The sequence below is a fragment of the Taeniopygia guttata genome, chromosome 8 (assembly GCF_048771995.1).
Source record: "Taeniopygia guttata chromosome 8, bTaeGut7.mat, whole genome shotgun sequence".
Taxonomy (NCBI): domain Eukaryota; kingdom Metazoa; phylum Chordata; class Aves; order Passeriformes; family Estrildidae; genus Taeniopygia; species Taeniopygia guttata.
This window is the reverse complement of record NC_133033.1, coordinates 3,951,452-3,969,093: the sequence shown is the minus strand read 5'-3', so window position 1 is coordinate 3,969,093 and position 17,642 is coordinate 3,951,452. Positions and strand designations below refer to the sequence as shown.

The window sequence follows — 17,642 nt, the reverse complement described above, 5'->3', positions numbered from 1 at the left end:
GTCTCCTCCACAGCCTCTTGCACGTATCCAAGAGCTAAAGAGTTGCTCTTAGTGTAAATTTGTGCCTTTTGGTCAAAATCACACTGTCCTAAACACAAAGAAGTGACAACAGACACATCCAAGACAAGATATAAATGAAATTTCAGATTAACAGAGCTCCATTAAATCAACTTAGCAATTCCATCTCCACAGACAACAACTTGGCTTGCAGTGGTGGGTTAAATAATGCAGTTGAACACATTAAGAACAGATCTGTATTCAGGCTGAATGGAATGTTAGTTAAGGAATAAAAAATGGGAGGGAAAAGAAATGCTGAAGTAGCTGTTTCCTGCACACAGTACATTTTCTCTTCTCCTTCATCTTCCAAAACTATCATGATCATACATCTATCAACATATCATACACTTTCCCTGTGAAAGAGACAAAATAGGCCTCAAAATCTTAATGTCTTAATGGGCACCATCAAAAGAAATCTCAATTCATCTGGATGTATAAACCATCCAGAAATCAGTGTAACCAAAAAGTGGGGCCTCTCCTTTGCCATCCAGTCTCTGCAATAGCAGGGGCTGCTTTTATATTTGATTATTTTATACTGCAGATACCTTCACTCCCCCTGAGAGCATTTAGCAGCAAACCCAGAGATTTCTCCTCTGACCAAGAGGCAAGTCCCCCTCTCTCTCCCTGCAGTCAGAGTTTCAGTTTTTCATGAGACAGTAAAAAGTTTCGCTATTGTCAGCACTAAAAGCTTCTCCTAAAGTAGTTCTTTCTCTATGTAGCCACATTTTTTTTCATCAAATTTTAGTGCATACATTTTATGAAAGTGTCTGACAACCTCAGGATTTAGAAAAAAGAAGAGGAAATGTAGGCTAGGCTACAGGGGCTTTCTAGGGAATAGCCCACTAAAGCAATCTCCTGATAGCTAAGGTATCTTCCTTGCTATAAAAGCTGTGATTGTTGAGCACAGATTTTCAGTGGGCTCTGAAGGTTTAAAATCTTAGAAAGACCTAATTTCTTTCAAAACTATCTGCTGGTTTCCTCTGGACTTTATATCTGTACGAGTTCAGATGCAATACCAAAGGAATGATAAACCATTAGCAAAAAACTTAAGTTGAATTTTCTATCTCCTGTAAACATCATCTAGTGCTGTCAGGTTTGCTATAGAGTATTTATTGGTTTGACTATCTAAAAATAATTATTTTTTCCAGATTAAAACCAGCACTTCAAGGAGGACATAAAATTACATAATTTCTATTGCCTCAAAGTAGGCAATGAAAACTTTAATGTATCTGTTCCTATCTCAGGCATACCTATGAATATTTTTAAAGCACAGATATAATATTCCACCAATGTTTTTACTCCTATATTTGCTCAAGTTAAATTATACTTTTACCTCCAAAAAGGATCAATTTTCACAGATATTCACACCACCAGCCCTATTCCAATTCTTTGGCTCCACTTTAAACATTCTGCAGTGCCAGAATCCTGAATACAGTTAAAATCTTCACAGGTGTGTATAGTAACTAGACAACAAAGAATTCCTAACACCCTGCCTTTTAATGCTTCATATCCCTTCTTTTGTGAGGAAAACCCTGTAAGTGAAAGGATTCCAGACTCATCCTTTGTGCTGCCTGTTCAGGACAGGCTGAGCATCACACACTTCCCAAAGCCTGCGTGCAGTGAGGGTGACAAGACACACTCCAATTATTGTTTTTTCTTTTCCCTTTCTCAGGATTTCAGTGCTTATGTGTGACCTCCAGTGTTTAACTGATGACTGTTCAGCACATCACTTACAAAAAACAGCCATTCTCATTTCCTCTACACTCCTCCTCACAGAAATAAATCAGAATCCTGACTGATGGAAACACTCAGCTGCCACTCACTCTGCTTTGTACCCTCGCTGCTCACACCAGCCTGGGAGAACTCGGGAGATGCAGGGAAGTGATTAAATTGTAACACGGAGCCCTGAGAGCAATAACTAAGTGAGCAGTTATAAACAAATAACACAGTTCTTCATAATTCAGTAATGCATTATCTGATTTTGTGTGTGGTTCTGAAAGCCACTCAAAGCAGCAGTGCTTTTTTACTAATGCAATAATGTTACTGCTTAATGGTGGAAAGCACAGGAGAGCAATACATGGCCTACAAATAGGAGTAAAATGTGCAAGCTTAACAATACAAGTTTATCTTCTTTATGAATTACCTAGGCAGTGCTTTTATCATGTGAGATTCATTGTTTCCTGATCTGCAAATTACTTCTTGAATCTATTAACCAGAATGGGAGAAATATATTTTTCAGTCTTGCCTTCAGAAAAAAAAAAGAAAATCACAATAAATCAGTGTAAGCAGGTGAGACTGAACTGGCAACAAGGCCAAGGTATTTCACGTGTGCAATCCCTGGCTCCCCATAACACTAAAAGATTTTTTTTTTAAGGTGGGAGCACAGAGATGAAAGGATTTAAGTGTAAATTATCCAATGATAGTACAATTCTGGAGTACTACCACGAGTGTGAGGGATTATTAAAGATCAGGTAGGATTTTTCCAGCCTTACTTCAGTCACCTCCAGGGAGACAAATTCTGCAACGCTCCATAGGAAATAAAAAACAACCTGAGTATATTAAAAGACTCATGGATGTAATTCCATGAATTACAAGTTTTCTTTGTAACTCAGGTACCTCAAAGTGCACAACACTTTTATCACAGTCTTGTGTTTCGTGTGTCTTTGAAGGATGACATTTCCACTCCCTGACTTAGCATCTGCACAGCTTGAATTCTCTACTAAGGGCCCAAGAAGAGTAATATTGGTTGTATTTATATATCTTCCTCCCCCTAAATTCCAAAATCACATCCCAAACTCATTTACCTGAAGAAAATGCTTCAGACATGTACAGCCATTAAGCACACCATGATTATCCCCAGAAAGATAAGAAGCCAAACACCAGTGTAGCTTAAATTCTTCTCTCCCCCATTAACAAGAGTCAAGAGAACTCTTGGTATCAATGACCCTCATGCTCTGTCTCACAGGAGTCATCAGATAAAGCACATTTTATATTGATTAAACCAACCAGTACCAGAGTACCTCAGTGAGTACATAATCTGCACAAAATCCACTCTTCTACTTACCTCCTACACCTTTGGTCTCAAGGTCTAAAATTTCACCAAAACTTCTGGGCAGTTTATTTATAATGTAGCTATCAACAATCACACTGCTAAATAATTCTGTTTAAATAAATTACTTATTTACATTTTCTCTACTCAAAGCCAGGGAAGGAAGCATCACCTGTGGATAAGGTTGGTTGACATTTCTCCATTTCTCACTCCCTTTAATCACTTGGCAGATTTTTTAATGCTCAGGCTACAATTCTATATATCAAGTGTATCTGGTTTGGGGTGATTTTTAGGATGTGAGGGATGAATGGGTTGAATTGTTTCCAAAATTTAGGCAGTAGGGAAACAGTGTGTTCTGACCATGTTAAATAATCATTACAGACTTATATCTGAAAAGTTTGCTGAGTTTTGAAACTGGGAGTAGGATTTGGTGTTCATATCACATTCTTGGTTTTCTTGTTAATACTAAAAAACAACACCCCCCCCAAAAAAAAAAAACCACAAAAAACAAGCCAACAAACAGACAAAAAAAAAAAAAAAAAGCCACAAACCAAAAATCTCAAGCCCAAAACTCTATTATACAAAAATCCCTCTATGCTATTACCCTTCCTGCAGCCTCCAAAAGGAGCTAAAATGTGCGTTCACATTCCTATGAACACTGTCCTGGAAAATGGACTATTCCTTTAATTACTGCTTTGAACTGAAATTACACAGAACAGTGGAAGTGAAAGCAAGAGATTCATCTTTCCATCAGGGCACCCAGCAAGCTGCTGAGTTTGAATGCATAAAACAGAAGAGTCAGAGCAGAGAAAAAAGGGATTGACTCTGACACGAAGTCTTGTATCACAAGAAGCAGAAGAGAAGAATTTGTGAGAGCTGTTTAATAATGGAGGACTTGGGAGGTTCAGCCTGGGAGTGAAGATGTAAAAACATCTTCATAGGAGGGGGAGATTAAGAGTGGATGGAGACAATCACTGATGAGACAGGAGCTGCATCCAGAGCAGGAGCCATGAGGAAAGGAGAGGAAACTGGGATTAAGAACTGACCCAAGGAGCTGGCACCTCATTTCCCTCTATTTAAGGTCACAAAGAGCACAGCAGAAGCTGCTGTCACAGCTACTCAATTAAACAGAATAGTGTAGGTCCACAGGAAAAGAAAACCTGGTTTTGATGATGCACATGGATCTCAACACAATAGGATTTGATGTTTCTCCCCAGAACAGGAGTTCTATCTTCCTTACTATATTAAAAGCAAGATCATCCTACCATTACTGCTGTGCTTCTTGTTGAATATCATAGGTTGAATTATTCCAAATACTTAATTTCATTAGATGGATTTTCTAAGAAGACATAAATTAGGGCATATGGTTCATAATATTTTCACTTCCTTTCCCTGTAACCCATTTCACTAGTTTTACACTTCATCAATTTAAACATTATGGTTAATAGGTAACATTTAATTCTGTCAAAGGAGGAAAAAAATCCAAGTGTCTCATTAGGAAGCTCTGATGGCCATTTCAGAAAGTAATGCTACATTTTCTACCTATGTCCAATAGAGATGAAGACATTGAAGTTGGAAGCACGTGCAGAACTTACAGGTTTCTGTGCAGGGCAAAAGCTTTTTTACTGCTCACTTGGGCATGAGGAAAAGTGGATCCCAGGGGGACAGAACTCCTGTGAGATTTACAGCTACACAACATCAGTGCAAAGCACTAAACCAGAGCTCAAAAACATCTGGTTCACCACAGCTAAAAACTAAAGTCAAGCAACATTTTATTTACATTAAGCACAACACATTCCTACATGCATATCAACAGTAATATATGAAGATTATCTAATGGCAGGAACAGCACCTCTGATTAACTCCAGGGAAAACATCAGTAAAGCCATTTTCTACCCAGTACTCTGCACTGAAATGTGGCAATAATCTTTCAAACATCAACAGGTGCCAGAATATCACACAATAACAAAAAACATATGAAAAAGCTTTCACAAAATATAAAGGGTGAATTCTCCATTAGACACAGTCCAACTTACAGTCATTGCAAAAATGTACAAGGAGCTGTTTAACAAATCTCTGTGAACTCCACTTCTCCAAAATAAGCAAGACATGTTTCTGTCACATGCTAGGAATTCTTCTACAGGTGGTGTTAGTGCCTTAAAAGCCTCAGTGATCAATCAGAATTATCACAGGAGGGGATTCAGAGTCGTGTCAGGTTTTTGAATGACAGAAGCACGCGAGGCTTTGTACTACAAAAAGAGTGTTCAAAAATAGAATACATAACCTAATCATCTACTCACACTCCTGAAGAAGTAGGCCAGCAGATAAAAAACCAATAATTAAAATGTGTCCCACTACAGTTTATCAACACATCATTAGACTGTTTCACAAGTTGCTGTTAAATATAAAATTATTCAGTGGATAAAAGGGAGGCTGTGGGTAGTAACACCTTGTACCTGTAACAGGAGCTGTTTCTTTTCTGCACCCTGACTCTTCCCTGAGCTGCTTTTCCCATTCTATCTTTTAAATTGTGGGTACAGCTCCTAAGGCTATATATAAGGAAGCACCAGAGTGATGAGTGGGATGGAGCAGCTCTGCTGGGAGGAAAGGCTGAGAGAGTTGGGATTGTTCAGCCTGCAGAAGAGAACCCTGGTTCAGAAGTTTTCCTCTCACATTACTGCACAGAGATGCATTTAGAAACTTTACAAGTTATTACCACTACCTCACCAAAAGGTTACGCCAGCATTTTTCATTTAAAGGAAATTTCATTTAAAAAAGCACTTTGTGAACTCTACTAGAAGTTGCAAGGCATTTCACTCTCCCTTGTCTACTCCTCAACCTTTTATTACCACAATAAATAATATATGCAGTAGATTAATATTTAGAAGAACTTTATTCTCCTACTTGCATCATCCTTATAAATTATTCTCCTATTAATGAGTTATTTGATCTCAACATATTAGCACAAAAATTACATTGTTCTCTGTACTAATCTGTAACCTATGTGCTCCCCTTCTGCTAAAAGCCTCTCTTCAAAGTGCTATTATTAATAGTGAAGCATTGGAACTCTTCCTCCAGACATTCTCCCCTTTACTTTCAAGACAGGCAGAGAAGATTTTCTCCACTTTTTGCAAGTAAAGTACAAGCTGAAGTACATCTGAATACACAATTCATTACATTTAGCACTGTTCTCTCCCTAATGTATCCAGTGTGGCCAACTTCTTACAGGAAGCCATTGCTGGAACAATTAGGACTCAGCAAGATTAATACACAAGATGTTGTCATGTCTGCATTTTGTCTCATGCAGTGGTACTGGAATGATAAAGATGCAGCCCAACAGAAATGTGCCAGCAGTGACCAAACCTCTTCAACCATCTGCTGGAAATCCAGGCTGAACTTTTTCAGGCTGTATTAATGTCAGAACTACAGAGCTGTCATGAACTACTTCTATTCCTGCCGATTATAACTTTGTCTTAAGTTGAAAATTTTCACCTAAGACCTGCAAGGTTCATGCCCCAAGTGGAAGGAATCCCCCAGACATCCTTGTTGCAATTCTTTTGGGTTTTTTCCAGTATTGTCTGAACACCCAACAGTGAACCTACGCTGATCTCCAGAATGATTTTTTGGAGTAGAAACCAGACATACACTAAATCAGCACAATTCCTGGTGGTTTCTGGATCAAATCTTAGATAGCCTTGGAAAAATCCAGTGTCAGTCTTTCTCAAGAAAATAAATATATGTGCACCTATGAAAACAAGGTAATACATTCACTACCATTCAACCTCAAAATAAATCTCCTTAATAAATTAATTAATAAATAATCACTGTGAAGCAACCAAAGGTAATCCTAGACCACCAGAAGGAGAAAAAGACATTAAAATTTGTGTTACACCTGCTTTACTCATTGGCTACATTGCAAATTACGTACACACTTTCAGCCACAAAGAAGAAAATCAATTCTGTCTTCATCAGGAAAATTTATTCTTGTGTTCCCAGATCCACAAGACCAATTACTCTACCTGTGCAATTTTCCTTCTCAACACTCTCCTTCTTCCCATCTCCACCAAAAAGCTCCATCTGAAAACAGTGATTAGCAGAACCAGCTACCCACAATGTGCACGGGTCACTTGCAGTCTGTTCTCTGAACTAGAGATGATCTTTGCAATAAAGAACTGGGTTACTTCTCTGCACAGCCTGAGCAATGTTTTGAAGCTTGATGTGCACAATCTGCTCCCCTGGATTTCTGCTCCCTGGAAAAAAGGCAGCTGAAGTCCAGTGACTGAGGACAGGATTCTTCTCACCTAAATTCCAGCTGTCAGGACTGGGCATCGTGCCTAAGTTAACAAACAAGGACTGCTGAGGCACAGAAGCATCCCTTGGAGAGCCTTCCCTCTGCCATCTCCTCACCTCACCTGAGAATCCAACAGAACAAATTATGCAAGAATGAAACATGAGAAACTCTACATTCAAAAGGGACAACCACATACAGGCAGCTTGTTGGACCAGCAGTCCTGCCATGAAGAAAATAAAGAGCTGCAACCACAGCTCCCTTATGAAAATCACTTGCTGCTCTTTTTCAAGCCCAAACTCAGCAGTGCTGAAGTCTCAGACCTGTTTTGAGGCTGCAGCAGAGTTATTTTTCTGGTGCTGCTTGACAGCATAAAGAAGATTTCATGTTTTCTCTGGGAGCATCCTCACTGAAATCCAGAAATTGAAGCCTAGCACAGTGGGATTCAGTCAGAAACAATTCTCACTTTTCTCTGAGGATCTGTATGCACCAAATTCAATTAGCATTTGCTACAAATGTAACACAGCAACAGGGGACAAGCCCTCATGTGATGGAAATCGGTGTAGTGGCTCTGATTTGAAAGAACTTCACCAAATTTCATCAGCTGCAACTCTCACGCAGTGCTGGTGAATAGCTCACTCCATCACTAGGGAGTAAGGACCATAAAATGTGAATGCCAGGAACAGTAAGTGGTCAATTCAATTTGTTATCCTCTTTAGGACTTCTCAAACATTTTATTTCTCTTGTTTTCAGAAAGAAGAAAAATGGGTCAGAATATATAAAAACTATCACACAGGGATGGTGGGTGGAAAACTGTCCTGAAGCCATAATGTGAGATTTGATTACTTCAGCAGCCACAAAGAAAAACCCATTCATAAAATAATCTTTATTAAACTCACTGATGTGTTTTTTTTTTACTGTTTTTAAACTTGAACTAACTGTTAACACGCTGTGTGAAGTAGCACTTCCTGTTGATTTGTTTTGCATTAATTATAGTGCAATTAAAAAGTGGAGACATTATTGCAAACAACTACCAGGTGTTTCAAAACCCTAAACAGGAGCCACAACATTTCCAAGTGACACTTTCAGTGTTACTGTGGCACAACAAACATGTTTTCAAATATATGCACTTTTACAGAAATTAAAATACTAGAATGGGAAAACCTCCATTATGTTTAAAAAGTGGGGGGGAAATCCACCTGTTGGGAAGATCCTTGATATTTGTGGAATAGCTGCTAAAATTTAAGACATGAACACCTAACAGGTCATCTAATCTTGCCATTAAAAGGTCTGAATTTGCTGATCAGCCTCAGAGTTAGAAAAAAACTGACATAAGAGGCAGTAACAATAAAACTAAAGCAAGTCTGTGGTTTTTTACATAAAGGAATGAAAGGGAAAATTGAAATATTAATATTTGCAGCATTGTCTGCTGAGGAACTGAAGAGCAATACAATTTCCTGAGTATCAGCTGTGCTACATTAAAGTTTAGAAGTATTTTGCTTTTTTTCCTAATTACTTTTTTGCTTGGCTTAACTATGGAGGTTCTTAGAAATTCCTAAGCCAGGAATCCTCTCAAGCACCAAGTTATCAATGTTCCCATCATCACCAACCTCAAGAGAGCAGAGTCTCCTACCCCACCACAGCCACAAGCAAAACACGAGAGGTTAAGAGATATTTGGTTTGTAAAGGTTACACGAGGAAATAAAACAAGATAAAACAAATTCTTTATGCTGTTTGTTTAAAATATCCCAAACACAGGAGAAGCTTTTCCTCCCCCATCAATCCTGACAGAAACCATGAGAGAGGATTAAAGGAAAGGTATGAACTCAGTGAGGGGAGAATTCAAGTGACCTAATCCATGTTAATCTGGCAAAAAGCACATGCCAAGAGAAGGGTTCTGGCCCATCTCAGGCAGAGACTGACAGGTCCTGGAAAGGTTAAACAAGTTGAAGTGCTCTTTTTCTTTGCTGTTTTAGCATAGTTTATTGAGCTGCATCTCAAGGAACAGAAATTCAGCTTTTTATTTTTAATGGTGCAAAAAAAAATCACTCACAATTTTCCCCTCAGTTACTTCAACTACTGAAAAAAAAATTTATAATCCTTTAGGTTAAGAAACAACGAATATTGATGCCTGCTGTTCTCTGAGTAACTGCTCTGCCAGTAGGGTAGAAGACATTTCTGTAAAATGGAAACAATGAAATGGGCATTGCATCAACTGGATTACCAGTAATCCAAGCTCAAGAAATTCAAGAGAAAAGAATTGTTTTCAGGTAACTCTTGGTATGATCTTGAAGTTCTGCAGACTCAAAACTTTTCTAAGCTTCCCAAAAATAAACCTGTGCAGGTTTAGACAGCTCTTTTCCAAACCATGAACACAGACAGATAGACTGACAAGCTTTGGGGTATAAACTGGGACAAACACACTGATGGATGGGTGCTACACTCTACAGAATAACATAAAAAAGGGTTTTGCACACCTGGAATTGCTTTAAGAGGCCATAACTGCAGTGCCTGGGTGCTGATCAGCTCTCAGCTTCAACACATGCTGGCCCCAACAAATACCCTACAATCAGCAACCCTACATCACCCACATCAAACTCACCAGAATCCCTATCACAGGGACATATGATGACAGATAAAAAAACATTCTGGGGAGATTCCAGCTCCATCTTTAGTAATAATAAGGAGACTTTGTATTGAGGACTCTTAATTATTCTCAGTACTAAATAATAGTACATTCAGGTATGAATAATTCTAGCAGCTTTAGTAGTCTCTCTGGATTGTTTTCCTCTTCACAAGTATCCTCTAAATGTAATTTTCCAGTAAGTACTCACTGAGCAAAAGTACCTCCCAAAACCACAGGGACACTGCCTAACATCTAAATCTGAAGTTTCTGCAAGACAGCAATATGCCTGCTAAAAGAAAACACAACAGCAAGCACACATGCATGATAGGATTATTTGTTCCAATACAATATAAATTAGGTCAGACTCCTCTTTGGAGAATTTTGAGTCAAGAACTAGGTGGTCCACTAAATTTCTGTTCATTTGCCTTCAGGCTCAGGGAATTGCAAAGACCCTCAAGAAACTGATGCTCCTCTACCCACAAGAGCAATCACTGTTTGTGGGTGGGAGGGGTGGGGAATCTCTCAGTGCAACTGCTTGGCAATACCTGGAGACCTGAATCCTTATGTAGTAAAAGGGCAGCCAATGAATTTGTGTATATATATACCTATATATACACACAGAGACATACAAAATTCAATACAGAAAAAAACAGCAACTGCCCTATTTTTTTAATATGGTACATATCATAAAATCACAGAATGGTTTGAGTTGCGAGGGACCTTAAAGCTTATCCAGTTTTACCCCCTGCCATGGGCAGGGACACCTCCCACTATCCCAGACTGCTCCAAGCCCTGTCCAACCTAGCCTTGGACACCTCCAGGGATGGGGCAGCCACAGCTTCTCTTTTTCCCTCTTTTTGTGCCATCCTCACAGGGAGGAATTACTTCTGTGTATCTAAAACCTAAGAAAATATTCTTATCCTTAAGATAAGAATATAAAACATAAGATAGAAAATAAATAGATAAGAAGAAAAGAAACCTCTGCATCCTCATTAAACAGAGAGTAATGGGATGACTGTAGAAAGTGCAAAGGATGACGGGCTGGGAAGTGCCTGGAGCCAGCTCCCCCAGCAGGCTCAGGAACACTGCATTTTCAAAAGCTCACCCACAGCCATCCTCTCCCTGATGCCAAAATAACTGAAGGAAATCTTGACGCCTCCAAGGGCCATAAGTTCATGTCAACAGCTTCACATATCTCAGGAGAGGACTGAGCCAGAGCAAGATGTGACAAGCAGCCCTTCAGCAAGGCTGCTGCTCTGCTGTGGATGGAGCTGATCAGGACATGCAGCTGTCTGAAGGGTTGGGGCTTGGCCAGCTGTTCCCCCACAGCTGGGGACACAGCAGCCTCTGCACCTGCAGCAACACATGGCTCATCCCAGGGAATGAGCTTCACTCTCACTCCACAAAAAATATATCAAGAGACAGAAGCTGACAGGTCCTGCTCTGGTCTGATTCTGCAATATGGCACCACCTTGAGACAGATCCACCCCAGACCCACTGTCACCAGCAAGGCTCACACTGGGTTCTGACAGAGGATTTGTGCATGTGGCTGAAGCACTTAAATACACAAAGAATCTAAAACACTACTTACACCTGGGACACTTAAAAATGTGTTTGACACTGGTGTAAGATTAAATACATAGATACAGGTATCTTTCCTGGAGCTCACAGTGTTGGGTTTACTCACCTCTAAGCTGTGACAGTTCTCCTGCCTTGAAAGAGAAATGGAAGATTGAATCATAGATGGGTCTTAAACCAGCACTATAAAATGTCATTTGGCTGCAGTTAGGCTGGGCAAAAACTAGTGTTAAGGGAAAAATATAGAGCTGCAGGCTCTCTTTGTGACAAATCAAAGTATGAAAATGAAAATGTTTCAATCTGATTAATTACTTGGTTTAGAATATATGCTTTTCATTCTACTGTATCAAAATACTCATAATAAAACAGTGCAGCTGATGAAGTCAAGCACTGCTTTACAAAGGCTGGCAAATTTGCAGAACAGCACTTGAGGTTCAGATTAGTAAAATCCTAATGAATATCTACTCTAATACCCATGTAATTGCAGGGAATGCATTTGCAAGTGGTACAATTAAATAAAAAAAAAAAAAGAAGAAAAAAACACTGCTACAATGGAAGTCTAGACTGATTCTAACATCAGTTTAAGAGACTGAAGTGCCATCCTGGAAGAATGAAGATCCCATTTAAAGGGATGCCAAGGAATGAAGAATCACAATAAAGATTTCCAGTTCATTCCCAAATCACAACATGCTTCCATCTTTCACTGTAAGTACCAATGCCAACAATTCTCAATTTCATCACTTTTGTCCCAGACACCAAAATGGTCTTTATACATTGTTAATGATTGCTTTATCCCAAGTGCTCCTCTGTTCCTAAGCACTGCACAAGGAGCTGCTCAGCACAGGCTCCTGAAGACTTCCTTGGATGTAGATAAATGTTGTTTTTGCACTACATGTTGCACTTCCCGCACAGAGCCTGCACCTGGCATCTCCACACTTCACCTTGCTACCCATAAAAATAGGTTAGTGCATGACTTCCTTCACCTCCCAAAACCACCAGGCAAATAAATGCCTCAAAGAGAGAGCTGGTGCTGTAAGAAGGGAGCCACAGAAGGGCTGAGAGGAAGCACTGCTGAAATAACACCAAACAGAACAGGACATATGAGAGACCAAGTAATAACAGAGCTTTATTCCTAAGTAATTGGCTGAGCAAGCAACTCTGATTAATTCTGCAAGAATGCTTGGGTAGTGTTTATAAAAACCAAGTCATTACCTTGACTAAACATTGACTTGGACAGTTAACTTTAACCATCAAGACCTTGACTAAATATTGACTGGGAAAGTTAATTTGAATTATAACATCTAGAAAATCGTGCTCCTCTTTGCTAGTATTTGCTATCACTTTAAAATGCAAACAGGGTTGTAAAAATAGAGGTTCTCCCACCTCACTGGTATTTAGTTGCTGTGCTTGGCTGTTGCTAAATTCAACACAAATACCTTGCAAAAATTTGAAATATAAAATACTTCAGAGACGAAGGCCTGTTATGGATGAGAGGAAATGGTCAATCGTCTTTTGCTTGAGCAAGGACCCATCAAAAGTATGAAAAAAAGTATCATAATGCTTGTGTTTTAAATTTATTTTGATACATATATGCAGCAGTTTTACAAATTTAGCAAATTTTAAAAATTGTGCCTTGCCCAAAGAATCACACAGGCTGATCACCAGGACAAGGGGTTCATTCTGATACCTCTGCTTTTTAGTAGCAGCTACTTCAAGTCTACATCCTCCACTAGTGGTTTCACTTCATCATGTGAGGCCACGGGTCAAAGGACATACACAGGGTCTTTCACTGGCTGAGATAAAAAAAAAAAAAAAAGAAAAGAAAAAGAAGAAAATCAATTTCAATTCTCCTAAGATGAAACCACTGATGTGTGCAGTCACTAAGGTCCCAAAGGTAATCCTACAAGAAAGCATGATGGTGTCCTCCATCACTGTATTGAGATACTGTTAAAGTGCAGCAAAATCACCTATGAGGTACAGTCCAAGATCAAAATACTCCAAACAATAAATCTGTATTTCTAGACCAGTGTGAATAGTAGATTTTAGCTGTGTAATGGCATAAAATGGTAATGACAAAGAGGCAAGGGACCTTATGCTTCATGAAGGTGTTATGCATGTGGATAAACAAATAAATAATGCTGTGGATCCAGCACTAATTCCATACACAGTTTTAGCTCAGAGTTTGAAAGTCCCTTTTAGCTTTATGCCTTGATTCCTTTTTTAATGCATCAGCTGCCTTTAGCACACTGAATGAAAAACAGCTTAAGAGCAAATATAAAAGACATAAATCTCAGCAACTAGTGAAAATACCAAACTGGTGAAAACTTGCTCCTCCATTATTTTTGAGTAGAGCAGTAAGGAACAGATTGATACTGGTGTTCTGGGGGGTGAGGGTGGGGAATGAAAGAACAATAAACAATACAGGCATCAGTAGTTTAACACGGCACTGTGTCTTGCAATGGAAACATACTGTGAAACAGCTTGCGAGATAAGCTTCGTCAACGATAAGTAATTTTTATTCCGTTTGAGTGGCTGAAAACAATAAACATGATTAAACGCTTCAGACATGCATTCAGAATTTAGACAAATGGCAAAGAGCTCCAAGGACTTTGCTTTTAAAACTACTTCGGGGAGAGACCTGGAAATTGACTTAACCGGTTTGAAATGTACAATGAAGTTCTTCGGGAAATTAAAAACTTCCCATTCATCTGCAAGCTCCAGGACTCTCCAGCCCAGAAACCAGCTTTGTTATCTGCTGTTCTTCACTATGATTACCAGTCCCAGTCTCCCACTCCACCACTCATAGAGGCATTTCAAATGCGCCACTCATGAACCTGAGCTCCCAGCGTGTGAAACACCCTGGAAAACACCAAAGGAAGAGCTGGCTTTGGGGAATTCACCGTCCGTGCTTGTCCTGCCGGCCCTCCTGGGCTCTGTCACCGCTGTCCTGCTTCAGCCTGCCAGCAGCTCCTGCGCCCACCGCAGCGCTCCCAACTTTCATTCCCGCCTGCCTGCTCCTGGTGACTCGGTGGCCGTGCACAACCCCGAGAAGAAAGCGCTCCAAAACACTCAGATAGGTGGCGGGGGAGCTGTCGGGATTTCCCCTGAAGCAGGGGCTGTAAAGGAGAGAGGCGCATGAACCTGCAGCCCCCCTAAGGCAAGCGCTCACTCTGCAGCCGCTCCCCTGGACCGCGCATCGCTGGCCAGCGCCGGGAGCTGCCGGCCGGGGACCAGCGGCGGTGCCCAGAGGGTCCCCGAAGGGCCGGGCAGGGCGAGCTCGCCCCGCTCGCCGCTCGTCCGGCCCCGCTCCAGCTGCCATTTCCCCGCCGCTCCTCAGCGCGGCGTCCCCCGGCCCTGCCGCACCTTCCCGGCCAGGGCAGCGCCGGCGCAGCCGAACCGCATCCCAACCGCATCCCAGCCCCATCCTCGGCCGGCTCCCATCCCCATCCTCGGCCGGCTCCCAGCCCCATCCTCGGCCGGCTCCCAGCCCCATCCTCGGCCGGCTCCCAGCCCCATCCTCGGCCGGTCCCCATCCCCATCCTCGGCCGGCTCCCATCCCCATCCTCGGCCGGCTCCCATCCCCATCCTCGGCCGGCTCCCAGCCCCATCCTCGGCCGGCTCCAGCCCGGCAGCGGGGGGCGCTTCCCGCGGCAGCGGCTCTACCGCGACCGCTCGGCGCTTCCAGCTGCGGGGCGGCAGCGGCCGAGGCTCCCCAGAGCGGCGCATCCCACGGAGCCCCGGGCACGGCGGGGGTGGCCAGGGGGAATCCCGCAGCCGCATCGCGTCTGTGGCTCCCTCCTTGATTTTTTAAATTTTTTTTTTACTTGCCCCGCTGCGGGGGATGGCGAAAGCGCCCCCAGCCCTTTGCCCCAGAGCTCTGCTGGGTGCGGGGCAGCCTCGCATGGCGCTCTCCCCCCGCAGCCGGCAACTTCCCGCGACTCGCAGGGAATTCCAGCCCTTTCCCCGCCTCGGGGGGACGGGAGCGAGGGGTAGCGGGGAAGGACGGGTAAAGAATAAACTTCTTTCGGAGAAAAGCTGCGGGGAGGGGGTCCCCGCTCGCAGGAGGAGCAGCGCGCCCCGCCGAGCCCCCGAGCCCGCACCTGCCGCCGCGCCGCCCTCAGGAGCGGCTCCTCACCTGCCCCTGCGAGCCCTCTCCTCCTCGCATCCCTCTGCTCCCCATGGTGGGCGCAGCAGCTGCTGGTACTCCTCAGGATACACATGGCCCGTCCATGCCGGCGGAGCCGCCTTCCCGCGCCGCCTGCCCTCTCCGGCCCCGCCAGCGCGGCGCTGAGGCCAGAGGGAGGGGAAAAGGGAGGTGTGCGGCGGAGGAACGCGGCTGATGAGGGGTCGGTCTCCTCCTCCTCCTCCTTCTCCTCCTCTCGCAGGGCTGGGGGGTCTCAGCGCCGCTGTGCAGCTGGGCAGGGAGAGGGGGACGGGCGGGGAGGGGGCTGGCCCCGCTCGGGGCGGGGGCGCTGGGCGCGTCTCTCGGCCCGAGGCTGCCATCGCCTCAGGGGCAGCCCTGAGGGCCGGCTGGAGACCCCCGCCCGCCCCGCCGCAGCACCGCGCTCAGGCACGGCCGGGGGGATGAACCGGCACCGGGGGCTCCCCGGGGCTCCAGGGCTGTCCCCGGGGCTCCAGGGCTGCCCCCGGGGCTCCGGGGCTGTCCCCGGGGCTCCAGGGCTGTCCCCGGGGCTCCAGGGCTGTCCCCGGTCAGTGGGGCAGGCGGGGCGGGACTGCCCACGCGTGGTGCCCGGGCACGGCTCCGCCATCGCGGCTCCCCCCGCCGCCACCAGCGTGCCGCTTTTCTCATGGCTTCTCGCAGTCACCCATGAAAATTTAATGAGGCATTTAGGGCTGTTACCTTCGGAGTCAATGGAGGAAGCATATTTAGCCTAATGCACTCGCTGCCGAGCCAATAGGTCTGTTGCAGGCGGATCAGAAGTCATGGAGAGACTCTCCTTTCAACACAAAATTCACGACCCATTAAACTTATTCTGTGATAACAGCTTCTTTACAAACGGAGACCCATAGAAAACAGAGGCTGTCATGCACTTCCCGAAAGGATTTACATACAGAGAGAAGTCCATTTGCCAGGTTATTGCCATTTCACCAGTATTATCTCCAATCAATGCATAAAAGCAGCGCTGCTCTCGCTAACCGAGGTAAATGACTAAAAGAAAAGCTTTTTGCAGCCTCTAGACAGATCTGATTCACCCCCCGGGGCTCAGAGCAGTGCAGAGGACTGGATCTGCTCAGGAATTACGAGCGAGATGCTCCGCAGGATCCGCAGGTACCCAGCTGCTGATGTGCGCTCCCCGGGATGACACCGGGCAGGGATCACCAGGATGCTCACAACGTAGAAAGATGTCTACAGGTTATTTTACCTCCACCTGACAGGCAGGAGAGCTGAACCAACGTGGCAACACACTTAACAGGGCAGGGAGCAGAAAGGCTGAGTGAACAGATTGATTGAAAGTACATGCACAGATCTGGTAACATTCTCAGCTATTATCAGTTTCATCTCCCTCAATTATTCTTTCTGCAGCACATTAGGTATTAAGCATAAAAGATAACGTCATGTAATAACATTTACAACATAAAAAATTCAGAGTTCAGGCCACATTTATAGAAGTACTTGATGCAATGGAGCTTTTCACTATAGACCTGTTTTCTGCATTTCAATTTATTACAGAAATGAAAGGTCAGATTCTCAGTTGAACCCACTTATTCTAATGTGAATTAAAAGAAGTATGTAGTCAACTTCATTGCAGCAAAATTTCCTATTGATGAGAATTTCGCCATCTAGGAAGACAAAGAGCTAAAGGAGAAATGAAATAATATTTTCCATTAGGAAATAGTAGACAGCATCCTTGAGGAGATATGCCTGTCTGTGTGTATTAAGTTTGATAAAATATTGGTGGCCCTTAGTTCCCAAAAGGCAATTTTTTTGGGAAAACAGTAATTGAGCTGTTCTTTCCTTCTGACCAGTGCACAGGAAAGTGAAGTTGCATTTATTGTGTTGCTGGTGTCACTGAGGTCCTGGA

At 43.2% G+C, this 17,642-nt stretch overlaps 1 protein-coding gene across 24 annotated transcripts in view; it reads right to left on the bottom strand.

Annotated features, from left to right (window-relative positions):
* Nucleotides 1–17,642, bottom strand: part of DAB1 (DAB adaptor protein 1) — a 411,790-nt gene that overhangs the window by 125,694 nt on the left and 268,454 nt on the right. For 2 of the 24 annotated variants that reach the window (XM_030278691.4, XM_030278690.4), the window contains exon 1: nt 15,734–17,123. The exons of 13 other annotated variants lie outside the window; for them this stretch is intronic. Coding sequence is in view for 5 of the 11 variants with exons in the window: in XM_072932577.1 (XP_072788678.1) it covers nt 15,734–15,818 (85 nt within the window). In the remaining 6 variants the exon portion in view is untranslated. Of the gene's footprint in view, nt 1–13,285; nt 13,392–15,733; nt 17,221–17,642 lie in introns of those variants that run through there. 9 more of the 24 variants (XM_072932581.1, XM_072932580.1, XM_072932575.1 and 6 more) reach the window with 8 other exon arrangements.